The sequence below is a fragment of the Mycteria americana genome, chromosome 11 (genome assembly GCF_035582795.1).
Source record: "Mycteria americana isolate JAX WOST 10 ecotype Jacksonville Zoo and Gardens chromosome 11, USCA_MyAme_1.0, whole genome shotgun sequence".
Classification (NCBI taxonomy): domain Eukaryota; kingdom Metazoa; phylum Chordata; class Aves; order Ciconiiformes; family Ciconiidae; genus Mycteria; species Mycteria americana.
Window position 1 is genome coordinate 20,590,660 of NC_134375.1, and position 17,486 is coordinate 20,608,145.

At 71.3% G+C, this 17,486-nt stretch overlaps 3 protein-coding genes across 5 annotated transcripts; 2 read left to right on the plus strand and 1 right to left on the minus strand.

Moving 5' to 3' along the window:
* Nucleotides 1–7: 7 nt before the first annotated feature.
* On the plus strand, nucleotides 8–5,278 carry WDR6 (WD repeat domain 6). Its single transcript, XM_075514524.1, has 6 exons — nucleotides 8–167; nucleotides 251–2,672; nucleotides 3,023–3,118; nucleotides 3,327–3,443; nucleotides 3,655–3,773; nucleotides 3,890–5,278. The coding sequence occupies exons 1-6, from the start codon at nucleotides 62–64 to the stop codon at nucleotides 4,378–4,380; spliced, it is 3,351 nt and encodes a 1,116-aa protein (XP_075370639.1). The 5' UTR covers nucleotides 8–61; the 3' UTR covers nucleotides 4,381–5,278.
* DALRD3 (DALR anticodon binding domain containing 3) lies at nucleotides 5,155–10,088 on the minus strand. Its single transcript, XM_075514530.1, is given in 14 exon segments — nucleotides 5,155–5,719; nucleotides 5,947–6,015; nucleotides 6,239–6,352; nucleotides 6,466–6,524; nucleotides 6,637–6,760; nucleotides 6,861–6,943; nucleotides 7,307–7,365; nucleotides 8,009–8,079; nucleotides 8,412–8,534; nucleotides 8,633–8,691; nucleotides 8,955–9,235; nucleotides 9,311–9,612; nucleotides 9,734–10,063; nucleotides 10,065–10,088. Coding segments are annotated over 14 exon segments (1,803 nt in total). The 5' UTR covers nucleotides 10,074–10,088; the 3' UTR covers nucleotides 5,155–5,599.
* Nucleotides 10,089–13,248: 3,160 nt separating this feature from the next.
* NDUFAF3 (NADH:ubiquinone oxidoreductase complex assembly factor 3) lies at nucleotides 13,249–16,740 on the plus strand. Of its 3 annotated transcripts, none has more exons than XM_075514540.1 (5): nucleotides 13,249–13,435; nucleotides 14,981–15,173; nucleotides 15,278–15,344; nucleotides 15,706–15,806; nucleotides 15,991–16,740. In XM_075514540.1, the coding sequence occupies exons 2-5, from the start codon at nucleotides 15,075–15,077 to the stop codon at nucleotides 16,084–16,086; spliced, it is 363 nt and encodes a 120-aa protein (XP_075370655.1). In that variant the 5' UTR covers nucleotides 13,249–13,435; nucleotides 14,981–15,074; the 3' UTR covers nucleotides 16,087–16,740. The 3 variants fall into 3 exon arrangements, with proteins under 3 accessions (XP_075370655.1, XP_075370654.1, XP_075370653.1); XM_075514539.1 differs by lacking the exon at nucleotides 13,249–13,435 and adding an exon at nucleotides 14,363–14,473; XM_075514538.1 differs by lacking the exon at nucleotides 13,249–13,435 and adding an exon at nucleotides 14,380–14,467.
* Nucleotides 16,741–17,486: the final 746 nt, after the last annotated feature.

Consider the following 17,486-nt stretch of genomic DNA (forward strand, 5'->3'; position numbering starts at 1 on the left):
CGGGGCGGCGGGGCCCGGCCAATGAGCGGCGGGAGGAGCGGCGGCGCGCGGGGCCCGGCCAATGAGCGGCGGGCGGGGCGGCGGCGGCGGCGCCGCCAAGATGGAGTCGGTGGCGCTGGTGGCGCCGGTGACGGCGCTGGAGTTCGCGGGGGACGTGCTGCTGGCGGGTGAGCGCGGGGCCGGGGCCGGGGCCGGGGCGGGCGACGGGGCCGGGGCCGGGGCCGGCGGCAGCTGACGCGGTGTCCCGCAGGCACGGGCCCGGAGGTGGCGGCGTTCCGGCTGAGCGGCGGCGGGCCGGCGGCGGCGGCGGGCCGGCGGAGCGTGCTGCGTGAGGCCAGCGTGCAGGGGCTGCGGGCCGAGCCCGGCCCCGGCCCCGCCGGCGGGGCGGTGGTGCGGGTGGCGGCCTTCGGCGGGCGCTGGCTGGCGGTGCTGGCGGTGCGGCGCGGCGGGCCGGGCGGCGGGGCGCGGCTGGCGGCGTGCGGCGGCGGGGCGGCGCGGGAGCTGGGGGCGCGGGTGTGGGAGGCGCGGTGGGCGGCGGGCGGGCGGCTGGCGCTGGCGCTGGGCGGCGGGGCCGTGGCGCTCTACGAGTGGCGGGGCGGCGGGCGCTGGCTGCGGCGGGCGAGCTGCGGCGGGGCCGGGGCGCTGCGCTGCGCCGCGCTGGCGGGGACGGGCTGGGCGCGGCTGGCGCTGGCGGCCGGCACGGCGGCGGGGCCCGTGGTGGTGTGGCGGGCGGCGGCGGCGGCGGCCCCGCGGCGGCGGCTGCTGGGGCACCGGGGCGCGGTGCTGGCGCTCTGCTACGCGGCGCCGCGGGGGCTGCTGGCCTCCGCCTCCGAGGACCGCAGCGTGCGGCTCTGGGCCGTGGGCGAGCTGGGCGGGGACGGGGAGGGCTCCTGCCTGCTGGTGTGCTACGGCCACGGGGCGCGGGTGGCCGCCGTCGCGCTGCGGGGGCCGCGCCCGGTCAGCGCCGGGGAGGACGGCGCCTGCCTGGAGTGGGGCGGCGGCGGCGGCGTGCGGCGGGCGCGGCGCGGGCACCGCGGGGCCCTGCGCGCCCTGGCCCTGCGCCCCGCCGGCGCCTGCCTCGCCACGGGCGGCGACGACGGCGGCGTCCGGCTCTGGCGGCCCCGGCGGGCGGCTCCGGACGCGGCCCCGGCCCCGCCGGCGGCGGCGGCGCTGGGGGCCCCGGGGCGGCCGCGGGCCGTGCTGCTGGCGGGGCCGCGGCGGGTGCTGGCGCTGGGCGAGGCGGGCGGGCTGGCGGCGTACGAGGCGGCGGCGGGGCGCTGGGTGCCGGTGCTGTCCCCCGCCGCCGCCGCCGGGCCCCGCGGGGTGCTGGCGGCCGTCCCCCTGCCCGGCGCGGCCGAGGCGCTCTGCGCCCTGGCCGGCGGCGACGGGCGCCTCCTCCTCTTCGCCCTGGGCCGCCCCGGGGCCGTCGCCGGGCTGAGGCTGTTCGAGGGGGCCGTGCGCGGGCTGGGCTGGGCCCCCTGCCCCGGGCTGGCCCCCGACGCCGCCCTCCTGGCCTCCGGGCCCGACGGGGAGATGCTCTGGCTGGAGGTCGCCCACCGCCCCGGGCAGGCACCCCGGGTGCGGCTGAGGGGACGCTACCTGCTGCCCCCCTGCAAGCAGCGCTGGCACACCTGCGCGGCCTTCCTGCCCCAGGGAGGGCTTCTGGTCTGCGGGGACCGCCGGGGCTCCCTCCTCCTCTTCCCTTGCAGCAGCTCCCCGGGGCTGGCCGTGGAAAGCACGGGCATCGCCGATGGCGGCACCAACCCAGTCAGCGAGGACTCCGGCAGCGGGTCGGAACCCTCTTGCTTGTCATGCAAAGGGGCTCTTCCCCTTGAGGCCCCGCTGTCCGTGCTCTTTGGGCTCCACGGGAAGACGGGGGTTACCTCGGTGACCTGCCATGGGGGCTACATTTACAGCACGGGTCGGGATGGCTGCTACCGCCAGCTCCGCCTGCAGGGCCAGCAGCTGGAGGTCCTGCGGAAGCACAGGCCCTGCAAAGGGCTGCAGTGGATCGAGGAGCTGCGCTTCACCCCAGATGGGGACCTGCTCGTGCTGGGATTTCACGCTGACAACTTTGTGGTGTGGAGCAGCAGGACCGGCGAGAACCTCCGCTGCATCCCCTGCGGCGGGGGGCACCGCTCCTGGAGCTACTGCAGCAGCCCCTCGGCTGAGGCCTTCGCCTTCATTAAGTCCGGGGACGTGATGCTGTACCGCTGCGAGGCCGAGCCCCGCGAGCAGCAGGTGCTCCTGGCGTCCCTGCACGGGCGGGAGATCGCCTGCGTGCGGCACCTGGGGGTGGTGGAGGTGCCCGGCCATGCCGCCCTCAACATCTTTGTCACCGGCAGCGAGGACACCACGGCCTGTGTCCTGGCGCTCAGTGAGCACTCCCGGGCGGCCGTGCCCCTTGCCCGGCTCAGCGACCACATCTCCAGCGTGAGGGCGCTGGCGCTGGCCAGCCCCGCAGGACCCAGCGACGAGGGCTTGTCTGCCCTGCTCTTCTCTGCAGGCGGCCGGGCACAGATGGAGTGCTACCGGCTGCTGTGTGCTGGGGACCCAGCCTCCAAGAGCGCCGTGACCTGCCAGGTTGTCCATGTGGCCTCCCACCGGCTGGATGAGCACTGGGAGCGGAAGAAGAACAGGCACAAGCTCGTGAAGATGGACCCGGAGACGAGGTGATGCTTGGGGACCACCCGAGGCAGGGTTAGCAGCGACTGCGGTCCGGGAGGGCACTGGGACCTGCACTGGCCTCCACTGGGACACCCACTCTGCATGGCTGTGGGCTTAGCCGAAGCAGAGGGAGCTGGGGCGGAGGCTTCAGGCGCACGTCCTTGGTGTCCTGTGCCCAGCAGCTGGGCCTCGAGGGGCTTTTGGGGTTAGGGAAAGGCTCGGTCTTTCCTCCTGCCTCCTCTGAGTGCTCAAAGCTGCATCCCACGCTGCGCTCGGGCTGCTCTGCTGGGCCACCCGCCTCCCCAGGGCCGCAGGTGTCACCGAGGCAGGGGTGAGTGTTGCGTGTTTGCTGCAGGTACATGTCCCTCTCAGTCGTGCCCGGGACCAGCTCCGAGCAGCTGCCAACACCCTGGAAGTTCCTGGCTGCTGCCTGCAGTGATGGATCGGTCCGGTGAGAAGCTCTGCCATGGGGCTTGGCAGGGAGAACGGAGCTGGGGCTAGCAGCAGGGGACGGGAGCAGAGCAGGCTCCGTTGGGGAGGCTGCTGCTGTGGACGTGGCCGGCCGTGAGCCAGGAGCAGGATGGTGCATGGTGGGAAGTGGGGGCAGAGGCACCGGGAGACCCTTCTCCTGTGGCCAACTGCCCTCTGCTCCAACGCAGGGTCTTTGGGCTGCTGGAGGCTGCCCGGAAGCTGGTGCTGGTGGCGGAGTCGTTTCACCACCAGCGCTGCGTGCTGAAGGTGGAGGCGTTCCTGCACACGCAGGCAGGAGAGGAGAGGTGAGCCCCGAATGCTGTGCTGCAACCACCGTGGCTCTGGGGAGAAGCGTTCGTCCTCGCAGGGACGGCGGCCGGCAGCTCAGCGGGTGGAGGGAAAGGAGAAATCGGTCCGCAGGGACTGTTCTGCCGCTTCCCCGGAATTCGGTGGGGACCCTCGGGGCTGCCTGTCGCAGGGCTGCGGCCAGAGGCTCCCTCAACACCTCCCTTGTAGGAGGCACCTCCTGTGCAGTGCAGCCACCGACGGCAGTGTCGCCTTCTGGGACATCACCAGCCCCATCGCAGATGCGACGGACGCCCTGCACCGAGCGGAGGGAGAGATGCAGCCCCTGGGTGGGTGCAGCTGCCGGCGGCTCTGCTCTGCCTCCCGAGGGAGGCCACGCTGGTGGCTCCTCTGCCTCTTCCAGCCAAGGTGAGCCTCGCTCTCCTGACCAAGCCTGTTTTCCCAGCCCTGGGCGCCCCGCTGCTCACCGTCGTGGCCCACAGCTGTGGCGTGAACAGCCTCCACGTCCACGAGACGCCGGAGGGACAGTACCTGGTGGCCAGCGGCAGCGATGACGGCTCCATCCACGTCTGCCTGCTGGAGGTGGCCCTGGACGGGGGCGAGGCCGCAGCGGGGACCTGCCTGCGCATCCTGGAGCGGACGGCCAGGCTCTGCGCCCACGCCGCCCACGTGACGGGGATCCGGGTGCTGCGGCCGGACCTGCTGCTCTCTGCCTCTGTGGACCAGCGCCTGACGCTGTGGCACCGGGGCCCGGGCGGGCTGGACGCGCTCAACACCACCTTCTTCCACGTGCCCGACCTGGCTGAGCTGGACTGCTGGGAGGTGGCAGAGGCCGGGGGGGAGCTGCGGTACTGCTGCGTGCTCTGCGGGCAGGGCCTGGAGATGCTGCATGGCGTGGCCCCCTCCAAGCCCCCTCCACCGGAGGCTCCCCAGTAACAGGGCAGGTGTGTGGCACACCCCTCTCCCCACCGGCATGGGGAGGGCACCCTGCTCTTGTGCGCTGCCCCTCACCGCAGCGTCTGTCCCAGCCTGCGTGCTGGTGTGTCCCCTCTTGAAGGGACGGTGTGCTTGGCTCCGTCGGGGACAGCGCAGCCATGTCTGGGGTGCTGAAGGCTGGTGGTCTCAGGGGAGAGGGCAGATGTGACCCCTCCTGGACAAGCCTGCGGCTTCCCAGGCAGTAAAGCAGGAGTGGGGTCGTCAGCCCACCCTGCCCAGGAGAAGTTCCTCCTCCCCCGAGGTGTGAGGCACCCATGTCCAGACTTCCCAGCCCTGGTCCCAGAGAGGAACCTGCTCGGGAAGACGCTGAGCGCCGTGCCCAGCCCTGGAGCTTCAGGGCAGCAGAAGGCCAAGACAGGTCAGGCGCTGGTGTGGCACAGGGCAGGCTGCAGCCTCCTGCTCCCTAGGACACGGCCCAGTGCCACAGCCCTGACCCTGCCGTGCTGGGGACTGTGCTGAAATGAGTGGGGACACTGATCCTCCGCAGCAGCACCCCACAGGGTGAGGGGCAGCAGCTCACACGGGCTGTGCCAGCCTGGGCCCAGCCACCCCTGCCTCAGAGCAGCCCTTCGGTGCTGCCTCAAGCCGAGTGGGTTGTTCCTGCGCAGCAGCAGGACCCAGCACAGTCGGAGCGCAGGGAAGGACAAACAGCTGCACGTGGCCCCAGCCCCGCGTGGGGCAAGGTGCTCTGTTGGGGGTCAGACACACACAGCGTTTGTTCAGCAACAAGTGTATTGGACCCCCGTATTGGGGCCTGGCCCAGGGCCCAACAGGAGCCTTGAGCCTCGGGATCTCCTTGCCAGCATGGAGCAACCTTCAATAAACGGCTTTGAGGGAAGCGAGGTTGGTGCCTGGCTTTGTGTCCCCTGTGCTCGCCAGCCCAGCTCGCAGGGTGCCACAGGCATCCTCCTTTCTGCTGGTGTGGACGTGGCGAGCGCACCCACCTCCCACGCTGGGCACAGCCACGGGGTGCACGTAGCCAAACCCTCGAAATGTGGCAGCAGGAGGGAAAGCGCCTGCGTGGGGCTGAGGTGTGCCCCGACTCCCTGCCTGACGATCAGGCAGCCCCTCGCCCTGCCAGGGAGGACGTGCCCTGTCCTTCCTCTCGTGGCACGTTGTCCCGGGCCATCACACTGTAGCACGGCTCTTCAGTGGTGGCTCAGATCTGGCTGAGAGGAGGGAGGTGCAGAGTTGCCAGCGCGCTGTGGAACACATCCCTCACTGCCCCCAGCAGCCGGAGGCGGGCAAACATCTGGTCAAAGAGATGAGGGAACGGCTCCTGTGGGGAGAAAGGCAGTGACTTGGGGCTGGTGGCCATATTGTCCCTCAGCAGAGGCGCTGCTGCCTCTGCACCCTGTGTACGTGTCCTTGAGGGGCTGGTGTGGGGCTGCATCACGCTGCTGGCCCCCCGGAGCCCATTCCCCACACGGCTGCCCTACAGCTGCAGTCCAGCCCCAGGAAGGACAGCAGGACTGCAAGCCTGCAGGCCCGGGACGTCTGACTCACCCCCAGGACGTGGACCCGGTTGTAGTAGGAGCTGAAATCCATGCTGAGCTGGATCAGGAACTTGCACACCTGCAAGACAGAGAGCTTCTGCTGGCACGGCGGAGTCTGGCCCGTCTTGGGCCCTTCCCCACCCCAAGCACAGCAGGAGCAGCCCCAGGGGTGTTGCAGTCTCTTCCCTCGGCACCACTCCTGCGTTGCTCACCAGTGGGCAGCACCCTGCCGGCACATAGCTTTGCCCTGAGCTGGGACTGTTGGAGCAGCACCCATGGGTGCTACAGCACGTGGCACTTACTGTCTCTGTGTTGGCTGTGATCCGGATCTCCTTGGTGGGTGTGGGCAGCTGTGCTGCCTGCTGCAGGACTTCAGGGAAGGGCAGGAGATAGTTGAAGAGCAGGAGCCATTCACCCTGTGAAAGGATTACGATGTGTGTTGGAGAGGGCCAGATCCCCCTGCGCCAGCAGCATCCATCACTGGAGCTGAGAGCGCGCGGGTCCCCGCATTCCCCTTCTCGGCACTCGCCTCTTCCCGGAGGCAGGAGAAGTTCAGTTCTGACGCTGGTGGCAGAGGTGGGTACGTGCCTGGAAAGGAGGTGGCAGACTGTTGTTGTGGCCGGAGAAGCCCCTGTGGCTCCAGGGGTGAGGAGCAGCCCAGGAGTAGTTGTTAGAGGAGGGCTGCGGGGCTGGTGCTCACCCTGCTCCACAGCCCGCTGGTAGGTGTCGAAGAGCGTGGCCAGCCGCGCACAGTTGTACATCACAAAGGCGCCGCTCTTGGTTCCCTTCGTGGAGATGCTGCTGTCCTCCAGGTCCAGGGTGATCTGAGGGCAGGGAGAAGTCGCAGTCCAGGCTGCTCAGCACAGAGCCGCTCCACTATTCCCACAGCTTGCCTGCCCGGCTCTGTGCAAACCGCTGTCCTACCTGACTGCGGTGAGCAGTGCTCAGCATCTCAAACCTGATAGCAGCCACTGTGAGGGTATCGATCACCTCAGTCCAGGCCTCATCTGCAGAGAACGCAGATGGTATCACGCACAGCTCGCCCCATTCCCATGCAATGTCACCCCCAGCGCCCAGGCACGAACCCCCCCTGGGGCCAAGGGGCTCGGTGGAAGCTGGGGACCACCACACTTCCCCCGCCCTGGCCCCCATCTGCAGGTGCTGCTCTGTGCCAGTGCCTCGCGAGGCGTTTAGACGCCTTCCCCCAAGCAAGGGCAGCACCTGGCTCCATGGCGGAGGGGAGAGGGAGCACCATGCGGGGGAGAGCCCCGCTGGCTGCAGACACAGCGGTGACGGGAGGGGAGACTCATGGGAGCAGCAGCAATGGGGATGGAGCAGCATCCGTGTAGAGCCACAGAGCAAACCCTCACCTTGTGCAAGCTCCCCGTACTTCATCACGGAGGCTTTGTACATCTGGCGCTTTCGGAGCCTGGGAGGAACACAGACACTCACAGCCACCACCCCTGGGCTGAGCTGGCCCCAGAGAGCACCCCAGGGCTCCCCCAGCCCTCGGGCTGCTCGGGGCACCCCAGCTGCAGCAGCGACCCAGCCAACCAAAAGCCGTAAAAAACCTCCAGGAGCCGGGCAGGGACAGCCACACCACAACCAGCCCCTTGTGCCGCTGCCTGGAGAGGCAGCACGTGAGGAAGCCGCTGTGCCAGGCACAAGCTCTGCCTTTTGGCTGAGAAAGGGCCGCCCCCGCGTCGGGGCCGTCTGCTAATGCATGAAGGCAGGGAGATACCGCCCTGCGCCGCTGCGGCACCCAGCTCCTGCCGCTGCCTTTCCTCCTGGCAGGCCCCTGGCAGCACCGAGAGGACCAGAAGCAGCACTGCTGGAGGAGGCCCCTAGGACTGGGGAGGGCCCTGTGGCCTCCGTTCTGCACCTCCAGTCCTCTCGAAACAGCCCTGAGGCCACAGAAAAGCAGAATGGAGGGACTGCACAGAACTTTCCGTGTGCCACCAGCTCGCTCGGTGCTGCAGCGTGGCTGCCTGGGTGCCCACGGGGCCGGGCAGAGCACAGGGAGCCTTGGCAGGCGAGCAGCGGAGCAGGTGCCTTGCTACACAACAACTTACTGGAAGTACTGGTCTGCCCCGATGGGCGATGAGGGGTTTGTCACCTTCACCGGCCCACAGACGAGGTGTTTCTGAAAGAGAGAGGAGAGGCTGGGGTCAAAGACTGGGAAGCTCCAGTGCAGGAGATGCACCAAAACGCAGTGCAGGAGAACCGGGCTAAAACCAGCCCTGTTCTAGCTGTGTCCCTGCAGTCTTCTCCTGCCCCTCCTTCTTTAGCGCTGAAATCCCAAGGGCAGAGAGGCTGCTCCACCACCTGCGCAGGAGCAGGGAGGGGTCGCCGAGGGAAAGGGAAGCCTCACAAGGGGACAAGGCTGGGCCTCAGCATTCGCTGCGGGGATCGAAGGAGGCTGGCTGAGCACAAGGATGCTGGGGGCCACAGTGAGGAGGGTCGGAGGTTCCTCACCTGCAAAGCTGTGTGGGCTCCTGGATCCAAAATCCTCCAGAGCAGATCCAGCTGCTGCTGCTGGAATTCTTCCTCGCAGCTCACCACATGCACGATGCTGCAGCAGCTCCCCTGGCCTCCAGCCTGCGGCAGAGCACAGCAGGGAGCTCAAATGCTACCGCGTGACAGAAGGGAACAACATCTGGAAAGCGAGAGGCAGGCAGCGCTGCAGGGTTACTCACCGTGCACTGCAGAACGGCTTGCTGCAGCTCAGCCAGGGACCGCAGCTTCCCCTCCGTCACTGAAAGCAGGAAGGACACTGAGAGCAGGACACGAGGGTTGGCCACCCCCCCGCCATCCTGCACCGTCAGGTCTGCACCAGGCTGTCTGTGTTTCTGGCTCAAACCAGACTGAAGGGGAGGAAGAGGAGAAGGCAATTTGGATCTAAATCCCCCTTATTTTCTGTAAAAACAATTGGAAAAAAAGAAAACGGGCCTGTTTGCAGCCGTTTGCCCCTTCCCCCCCCCCCCGTCACACTAGAGCTGCTGGACACCTGAGGCTCACCGAGAAGGACATCTAGATTGGGGTCATAGCCCACCAAGCCCTGCTGCTCCACGAAGCTCCTCAAGTGCACTTTACAGATGACATCCTCAGGCAGCGCGGCTGTGCCCGGCCCCTGCTCACAGGCTGTGCTGCAGGGGGACCGGCCGAGCGCTCGCTTCAAGGCCGCGACGGCGTCAGGGAGGGCCGAACCACCGGAGCCGGAGGGCCAGTCGACGCGGAGCTGCCGCAGGACCTCCCGGCTCCCCTCCTCGGCGAGGGCAGGCACCAGCCGGACGCCGACCCTGCGGGAGAGGGAGAGGCGGGCGCTGGCAGCGCCGGGGCCGGGCGGCGGGGCGGGGGCGAGGCACGGCACTCACCCCTGGGCGCGCAGCAGCTGGGCCAGGTGGTCGGCCAGCAGGAGGGGGCGGAGGTGTCGGGGCCGCAGGGCGGCGGGGCCGCGCAGGGCCGGGCAGTGCAGCACGGCCCACCCCGCCGGGGCCGGGGCCGGGGCCGGGGCCGGGGCCGGGGCCGGGGCCGGCAGGGGCCCCAGCAGGCGCTGGAAGGCCTCGGGGCGCCGCACCTGCACGGCCAACCCCGCCGGCGTCTGCTGGCAGCCCCGCACCGCCAGCACCCCCGGGCCTCCCAATGACGTCACGCCCGCCACGACGTCAGGAGGCACCTGCGGGGCGAGAAGGCGAGGAGTCAGGCCCCTGCCCGCACGTGGCCCGGCGCAGGCCCCGCCCCCTCCGCGCTGGCCCCGCCCCCAGCCGCGGCCTACCCGCGCCGCCGCCGCGGCCTACCTGCCCCCCGGGGAAGGCGGCGCTCAGCGCGGCCCGCGGCGCCAGGAAGTCCCGGTGCCGCAGGTTGCGGGCGCCGCTCTCCTTCACCCAGAGCGCGGCGGGCCGCCCCAGCGCCCCGTTCAGCGCCCGCAGCGTCGCCGCCACCCCCGGCCGGCCCTCGCCCGTCTCCATGGGCGCCCGGCCGCCGCTTCCGCCGCTGCAGGCCGGAAGTGACATCACCGCCCCGCTCGCCCTCCCCGGCTCTCGCAGGCGGCGGGCGGCCGCCATCTTGGGCGCGGCGCGCAGCGCTCCCGGGCGGCCATCTTGGGCGCGGGCGGGTCGGACGGGGCGGGGCGGCCATCTTGGGGGTAACGGGCGCGGGGCCGCCATGATGTGCGTGGCTGGCAGCGCGGGGCCGCCATGATGGGAGTGGCGGGCCGGGGTGCCCGGCGCCAGGGGAGCGGCGGTGGGGCTCGGCGCGCCGGGGGGAAGCGGCCGGGGCCAGGGGCCGGCGGGGGTGCGTGCCCAGACACCGCCACCCTCCGCCCCAGCCCCTCGCAGGCCCCCGCACAGTCTCACCCCAGCGTGGCCTGGCCGCGGCAGGGCCAGTGGTGGCACCCCGAGGGGAGGCCACGGGGCGATCACCGGCAGGGCCGAGCGCAGGCTGCTGGGGCTCCCCCGCACCCCTGGTCTGGGGACCAGGGGCGGCTCCAGCCCGGAGAGGACGGGGCACCCGTCCTCGGCCCCTTCAGGGCTGCTCCTGCCTGTCCCCAGGCGCTGGGCGGGGGGGCCAGAACCAAAACCACTGGCAACCGAGCGGAAGCCAGAGCGCCAGAGGCTGTGCCGGGGTTAGACAGGCCCAGGCGGCCGCCGCCGCTGCGGAGGGAACGGGCTGCCGGGGCCGTAAGGGCAGCCGAGCTGCCGGCATGGCAGAGCCCAGCTGCAAGGCCCAGGCTGTTCCCAGGCTGCTGGGGGCTGCGGGCAGCGAGGGGCCCTGGGAGCGAGTTTGGCAGCCCTGGGCAGCGGCGGGCCAGTGGTTTTGGCTGGACCGGAGGGTGTAAGGCAGACCCCGGCTGCAGGCACGGTGTGACTGGCGGACCCAGGCTCGCCAGTTCAGCCTCGCCACCCGCGAGGCCCCCACGGCTTGGCCAGGGGTGCGACAAGACGGTCGAGGAGCATCATCGGCACCTGCAAGGTGCAGTTTGCCACTGCAGCTGGGCTCTGCGCAGCGAAGGGCAATGAGCAGCTATGGCTGCACGCCCTGCCGTGCCCTCCTCTGAGTCTGCTCGCTGCCCCAGCTCCGGCTGCTCCGCTGGCCGCAGCGGGAAGGATGGATGCCAGGAGCTGCCCTGCTGCCCGGCACGTTAGCAAAGTGTCCCGCCCATCAGCCCCGGGAGGAGGGAGGTGGAAACGATTAGATCGCGCCATCGTGGTCTTGATTACATCCGCAGAGCCGAGCTCCTCCGCAGCGGTGGCGTCTCAAGTGCAGATTTGCAAGAGCGGAGGGCCCGCGCCGCTGCACGGCTTCCTGAACCGTGCGGGCAGGCAGCGGGGGCTATTGCTCCCCTCCGGGGCTGCTGCCGAAGCCAGCTCTGATCTGGGGACAGGGACAAGGGCCCAGCACGCCCCCAGCCCTGTGCCACCGAGCCTGCTCGGTGGGGAGCGGGTACCCAGGAAGCGCCGAACCCCCCGCTGCGGCAGCAGGGAGCACGTGTCCCCGGGGAGCTGGGGACCTCCCTCCCTGCCCTTCCCTTCCTGCGCTCCGCACGAGGCCGGGGAAGGAGGGGGCCGCTCTGCCCGCAGGGCCCAAACCGGTTCCTCCTGGGCTTGTGCGCGCGGGGGGGCCGGGGCGAGGGCAGATCCTGGCAGCACGGCCGGTTGCGTGGGCTCCGCCGGGAACGCAGCGACTCGTTTTGGGGCTCCACGGGCAGCTCCGAAGCCCCGGGGCTGCAGCCCGCAGCCAGCGCGAACCCGCAGCCCCAGGGCAGGAGTGGGGACGTGTCCCCCGGCTGGGGGGGCGGCCGCGTCCCCCCCGGCAGCGCGGTGCCGTGCCGCGGTGGGGTGCTCCCTGCACCACCCACAGCCAAGAGGTGATCTGAGAATCGCTGCTCACACCAGACCAACTGCTGACTGTCCGCAGGGCAGGAGCCACCCGGGACCCCTGCCCGGCCGGCCGGGGGGGACACACCGGCGCGGGCTGGGACCACATTCGGATCTTGTGTCGCTGCTCGGGGTGGGGTCCAGGCTGGATCCGTCCCCATCCCGAGCGCTGGGGGTCCCCACATGCAGCCCACGTGAGGCCTGGCAGCACGGCGGCCTGGGGGGGGCTCTCGGAGGCGCCGAAAGAGCTTTGGACAGACACGACATCCCCGATGGCTCTCTGGCTGCCCGCTCAGCGGGAGTGATCGTGTCATTCCAAAGCCGTCTCTCTCCAGGGGACAGATCCTGCCCGGGCACCGCTCACCCCTGCCGGCACTGGGGGGCCGTGGGGGGCCACCGAGAGCCTGGCGTGGGCCGGCGGCAGCAAGAAGCTCACGCAGCATCTCATGTCCTGTGCTGCCCCGGCGCAGGTGACTACATCCACGCTGTGGCCAGCGGCCCGGGCCGCCACTCGGCACGCTCACCCCGGCGGTTAGTCCCCAGGAAGCGAGCTGCTATTTTTAGCCGTCAGGGGCATGAGACTGCCGGAGAGGCCCCAGCTCCGGCGCTGGGGGCTGAGCCGCGAGGCTGGGCACCGGTGATCCCCCACCCCGACACCCCCATTCTGCCAGTGTGGCCCCCACGCGCTGCCCCGGCCCCACGGAGGGGTTGGAGCGGGGCAAGCGGCTCTCGCCCGGTGCCCGGCCTGGCGTGGGGCGGCGGCGGGCAGCGGGGTGGGGGACGCGTGGGGCGAAGCGGGGGCGGGAGCGCGGGTAACGAAACCCCAGGGCAGCTGGGCGCAGCGGGGACAGCTGCTTTTGGGATTCCGTTGCCCGCACCGGCGCCGCGGAGGGACGGGCACAGGGGCCACCGCCACGCCACCCCGACTCCGGGGCGGCCGGCTGGCCGAGGAGGGGAGAGGGCAACTTACCGCCAGGGACCGGGGCGGAGGAGCTGCGTGGGAGCGGCAGCCGGGCCGGTTGCGGCTGGGGGTGCCGGCAGAGGCCGGGGTTGTGCCGCGGGCTCCCCCCGCACCGTGGGCCGGGTGCCAAGGGGAGGGCGGCGCGGCCGAGCCAAAAGGAAACAGCTCCGAACAAAGCCCCGGTGGGGCTGGAGCATCTGGTGCCAGCCCGGCAGCCCCCGGCGGGGCCCGGAAACCCGAGCCGTCCCCGAGGGAGGGCACCCGCCCCGGCACCTGCGCCCGCCGGCGGCACGGCCCGGCCCGGCCCGGCCCGGTAGGGCACGGCACGGCACGGCCCGGCCCGGTACGGTACGGCCCGGTAGGGCACGGCACGGCCCGGCCCGGCCCGGCCGCCGCTGCTGCCAGCGCCTCCCGCGCTCTGCCGCCCGGTCCCGGCCCTCGGGCACCCGCCACGGGGGAAGTGAAACCGCGTGGGGAACCCCACCGGCTCCACGCGGTGCTCACGCGGTGCTCGCCAAGGGGCACCCGCACCCTGCCGTTGACCGAGGGTGCCCGTCCGCGGGGTGCTGGGCATTCCCGACACCTCCCCGCCCCACCCCGGCACGGCACGGCACGGCACGGCGGCGGGAAAGGTCCCGTGGCCGACGCCGGGGAACTTCCCGGTAACCCCCGCGGTGTCGGGGCTCTGGCTGGCCCCGGGTGGGTGGCACAGGGTGGGGGGACGTGGGTCCCCAGCCCCAGGGCACCCGCCTGAGCCCCCCAGCCCCCTGCCACCCGCTGCCACCGGCCCCACCGAGTGCGGCGCGGAGGAGAGGGGGAAGAGGAGCCCGGCAGCCCGCGGCGCTCGGGGCAGGGAACTCGCGGCGGCGGCCCGGGGGGCTCAGCCCCGACCGGCAGCAGCCGCCCCGCAGCGGGGCACACCGTGCCGGGGCCGCAGGGCCCGGGCAGAGCCGGGCCGGGGGCGCAGCAGGGCGGCCGGGGAGCCGTGCCGAGCCCGGGGCGGCCCCGGGGCACCGGCGGGGCCAGGCCGGGGGCCGGGCGGGCGCCCCGCGGCTGGCGGGACGGGAGCGCAGCCGAGCCCCGGTCCCGCTCCCTCCCGCCGCCCGGCCCGGCCGCCCGCGGGGTGGCGGGGACCCGGGACCGGGAGCCGCCCGCTCCCCTCTCACCTCCGGCCCCGCAGCCTCCGGCGCAGCAGCCCGGGCCGGTCCGCGGCCCTCCCGGCGGCGGGGATCGGGGCGCCCCGGGCGGGACACCCCCCGCGCCGCCGGGGCAGGGCCGGGGCAGGGCCGGGGCAGCGCAGCCCGCGGTGCCCCCGGCGCCCCGCACCCGCCGTGCCGCTGCCCGCCCCGCCGCCGCTTTCGGTTTCGCTCCGGCGCCGGCCGCAGCCCGCCCCGGGCGCGCCAGGTCGGGGCGGGCCCGGGGGAGGGGGGGGGTGGTGGGTGTGTCCCTCCCGCCGCCCCCCCCCCGGCAGGAGGTGGGAGCCCCGGGGGAGCCCGGGCCGGCCCCGCTCCCGCCCCCGGTGCCGCTGTCCCAGCCCGGTCAGCGGCGCCGGCGGCGGCCGCCAGGGGGCGCGAGCGGGGCGGGGCGGGGCGCGGCCGGGGGGCGGGGCCGCTCTGCGCTTCCGGTGGCGGCGCGGCCATGGCGGTGGCGGCGCTGCGGCTGCTGGGCCCGGCGGCACGGCGGGCCGCGGGCGGGTACGGGCACCGGCACCGGGGCCATGGCTGTCACCCCGGCGCTGGGCGGGGGAGATGGCTGTGCGGACCTAGGGGCGGCGGCCGTGGGCCTGACGGGGGGTAGCTGTGGGGTGTGCCCGTGGAGCGGCCGTGGGGCTCGCTGTGGAGCTGCCGGCGGGTAGCTGTGGGGTGGCCGTGGGGCTCGCTGTGGGGCTGCCCGTGGGGTTCGCTGTGGAGCTGCCGGCGGGTAGCTGTGGGGTGGCCGTGGGGCTCTCTGTAGGGCTGCCCGTGGGGTTCGCTGTGGAGCTGCCGGCGGGTAGCTGTGGGGTGGCCGTGGGGCTCTCTGTGGGGCTGCCCGTGGGGCTCGCTGTGGGGCTTGCCGTGGGGTGTCCGTGGGGCTCGCTGTGGAGCTGCCGGCAGGTAGCTGTGGGGTGTCCGTGGGGATCGCTGTGGGGCTGCCGGCAGGTAGCTGCGGGGTGTCCGTGGGGCTCGCCGTGGGGCCCCACGTGTCCGAGCCGCTCCCCGTCCCCACAGCGTGCCGTGCCGGGCTCACCGCCTCACACCGGCGGATGACGAGCTCTACCAGCGGACGCGGGTGACGGTGCTGGAGCCGGAGTCCCCCAGCACCATGTTCATCGAGGGCTACACCAGCCGCGGCTTCACCATCAGCGGGGACCTGGTGGTGGGGCCCTGCGCCATCCTGCCCCGCGCCATCCTCCAGTGGAACGTGAGTGCCCGCCGGTGGGGCAGGGGCTGCTCGGCCTCCACCCAGGCTGTGGGCGAGCGCCCCGGGGGGGTCTGCCCCGCTCAGTGCCCTCGGTGTCCCCGCAGGTTGGCTCCTACAGGGACATCTCGTATGAGAGCCTGTCGCTATTCCGGCTGCTGGAGCCCCAGATAGGTACGTGGGGCGGCGGGGCCCTGCGCTGTCACAGCCTGACCGAGCTGGCTCCTGAGCTGTGCCAGGCTGCCGGCGCCTGGTTGCCCCTCGGGGCCAGCACAGCTCTGCCCCAGCCCACCCCACAGTGCCCTGCCGGCGTTTTGGGGGAAGGGGCTGCTCTCTGGCATCCTTCTGCTCTGCCACAGCAGCTGGAGGGGCACAGCAGGGCAAGAGGGGCACAGCAGGGCTGGCTCCCCCCTCATTTGGGCTCCTGTAGGGGTGGCTGTGGGGGTGCTGGTCCCTGCAGGGAGGGCAGGTCGGGGCCGTGGCAGCCCGAGTGCAGCCCTGCCCACCCTTGCCTGCGGTCGTGTCCTGGTTGCAGAGATCCTGGTGCTGGGCACAGGAGACAGGGTGGAGCGGCTCCACCCCACCGTGCTGAAGCAGATGCGGGAGTGCGGGATCGCTGTGGAGGTGCAGGACACGGTGAGGAGGGAGGGGTGTGCGCAGGCAGCACCCCAGTGAAGGGGAGGGTGGTGGCCACTGGGAGTCCTCCCCGGGCCTCTGCCTGCCCGAGGACGGGCAGGAGGGAGAGGGTCGTGTGCCCCGTGGGGAAGGGCTGCATCTCCTGCCCGAGACCTGGGGCTTCACTCTCTTTTCTGTCTCACAGCCAAATGCGTGCGCAACCTTCAACTTCTTAACAAGTGAAAAGCGTGTGGCAGCTGCTGGGCTCATCCCTCCACGGGGCACCTACATGGGGACATAGGCGCTGCCTGCCACGGACTGAGCAGCTCTTCCTCTTCCCTGCCTGGAGCCTCCAACCGTCGCCACTCCAGGCGGAGAAACGCTTTGGACTGAACTGTCGGAGCCCGGCTGTGGCTGGGTGGTGGCTTTCTGCACACAGGAGGGTGTTGTGAAATGCACGGGCTCAGCTCTGCCCTGAAGTCCCTGGCTTCCCGGCCGTCTTGCCCAGTGCTGGGCTGGGGGCTGCGGGGCACGGCGCGAGCGTTGCCGGCAGCACCGCACCCGCAGCCCTGCTGCTCTGCCTTGGCAGCAGGAAGCCATTGCCCTGAGGCGGGGTGGAGGCTGGCAGGGTGAGCTGCACACCTCTGGGCACGTTTGGGGCTCCAGAAGGAAAATATACGTAAATTGGACGTGCGAGGCAATTGCGTGTTGGTTAACGCGCAGCAGAGCGAGGCTGTAACGCACCGTCAGGCTGCGCGTGCTTGCCGCCCCTGCGGAGGTGGCCACGTGCTTGGGGGGCTGTGGGTCGGCCACCAGCAGCTCCCTGGGCACGGCCAGCAGCGGCAACTGCTGCATCCCAGCTGGCGCTGTCCTGCCCCGGGCTCTCCTGGGGGCTGTCGTACCCCCCCACAGCGCCCGTGTCCCTTGGGGAGCCTGGGGCTGCAGTGGGTGCTGGCTCGGCTCCAGCAGGGGACACAGAGAGGGTCACTCTGTGTGTGTGTGCGTGTCCCCATCTTGCACCGGCTCATGGTTGTGGATGCCACCCCTGGGGATGGGGTAGGGGGTACGCGTACCCAATCGCAGCTCTGTTCCCCAAACCCTGCCACCTCCGCGGGCCCAAGGAGGGGGAACGTGGCTGCGGTCCCCGGCCTTCAGGCAGACCGTGGGCTAGCTTTGCTTCATGAGCCAGCTGCGTTAGTGAACGTTTGACGCCGACACAATTGCGTTGTAATTTTTTAGCATGTGTCAATCTAATTTGACATTGCCGTGCTGCAGAGTGATTTTTTTTCAGTCAACATTAGAGACACGAAACTCTGACGGTAAACATGCGCTTTTTTTTTTTTGAAGGAGTGACATTTGCATGTGTTGGGAGGGGGCTGATACACACATAAAATACCTTTGGCACCTGGTGTTGCAAGCACAGGTAACCTGGCCGTGCAGGGGACGTTTGCACTGGTCAGGCACGCAGAAACGCAAACCCCGGCTCCTTTATGAGCCTGTGAGCTCTTAGTTGTGCCCTTCCAAGTTCCTTGTCCACACGCCTTCTGGCAAACAAACAGTACGTGAAGCCGGTGTCAGTGATCTGCACCGACCAGCCCAAGGGGGTGCAGCTGCTGGGGCAACGTGGGGACAAGCATCTGGGGGTTGTGGGGCACAGAATGGGATGTTTAGGGGAAGAAACAAAGGGAAGGAGAAAGGTGG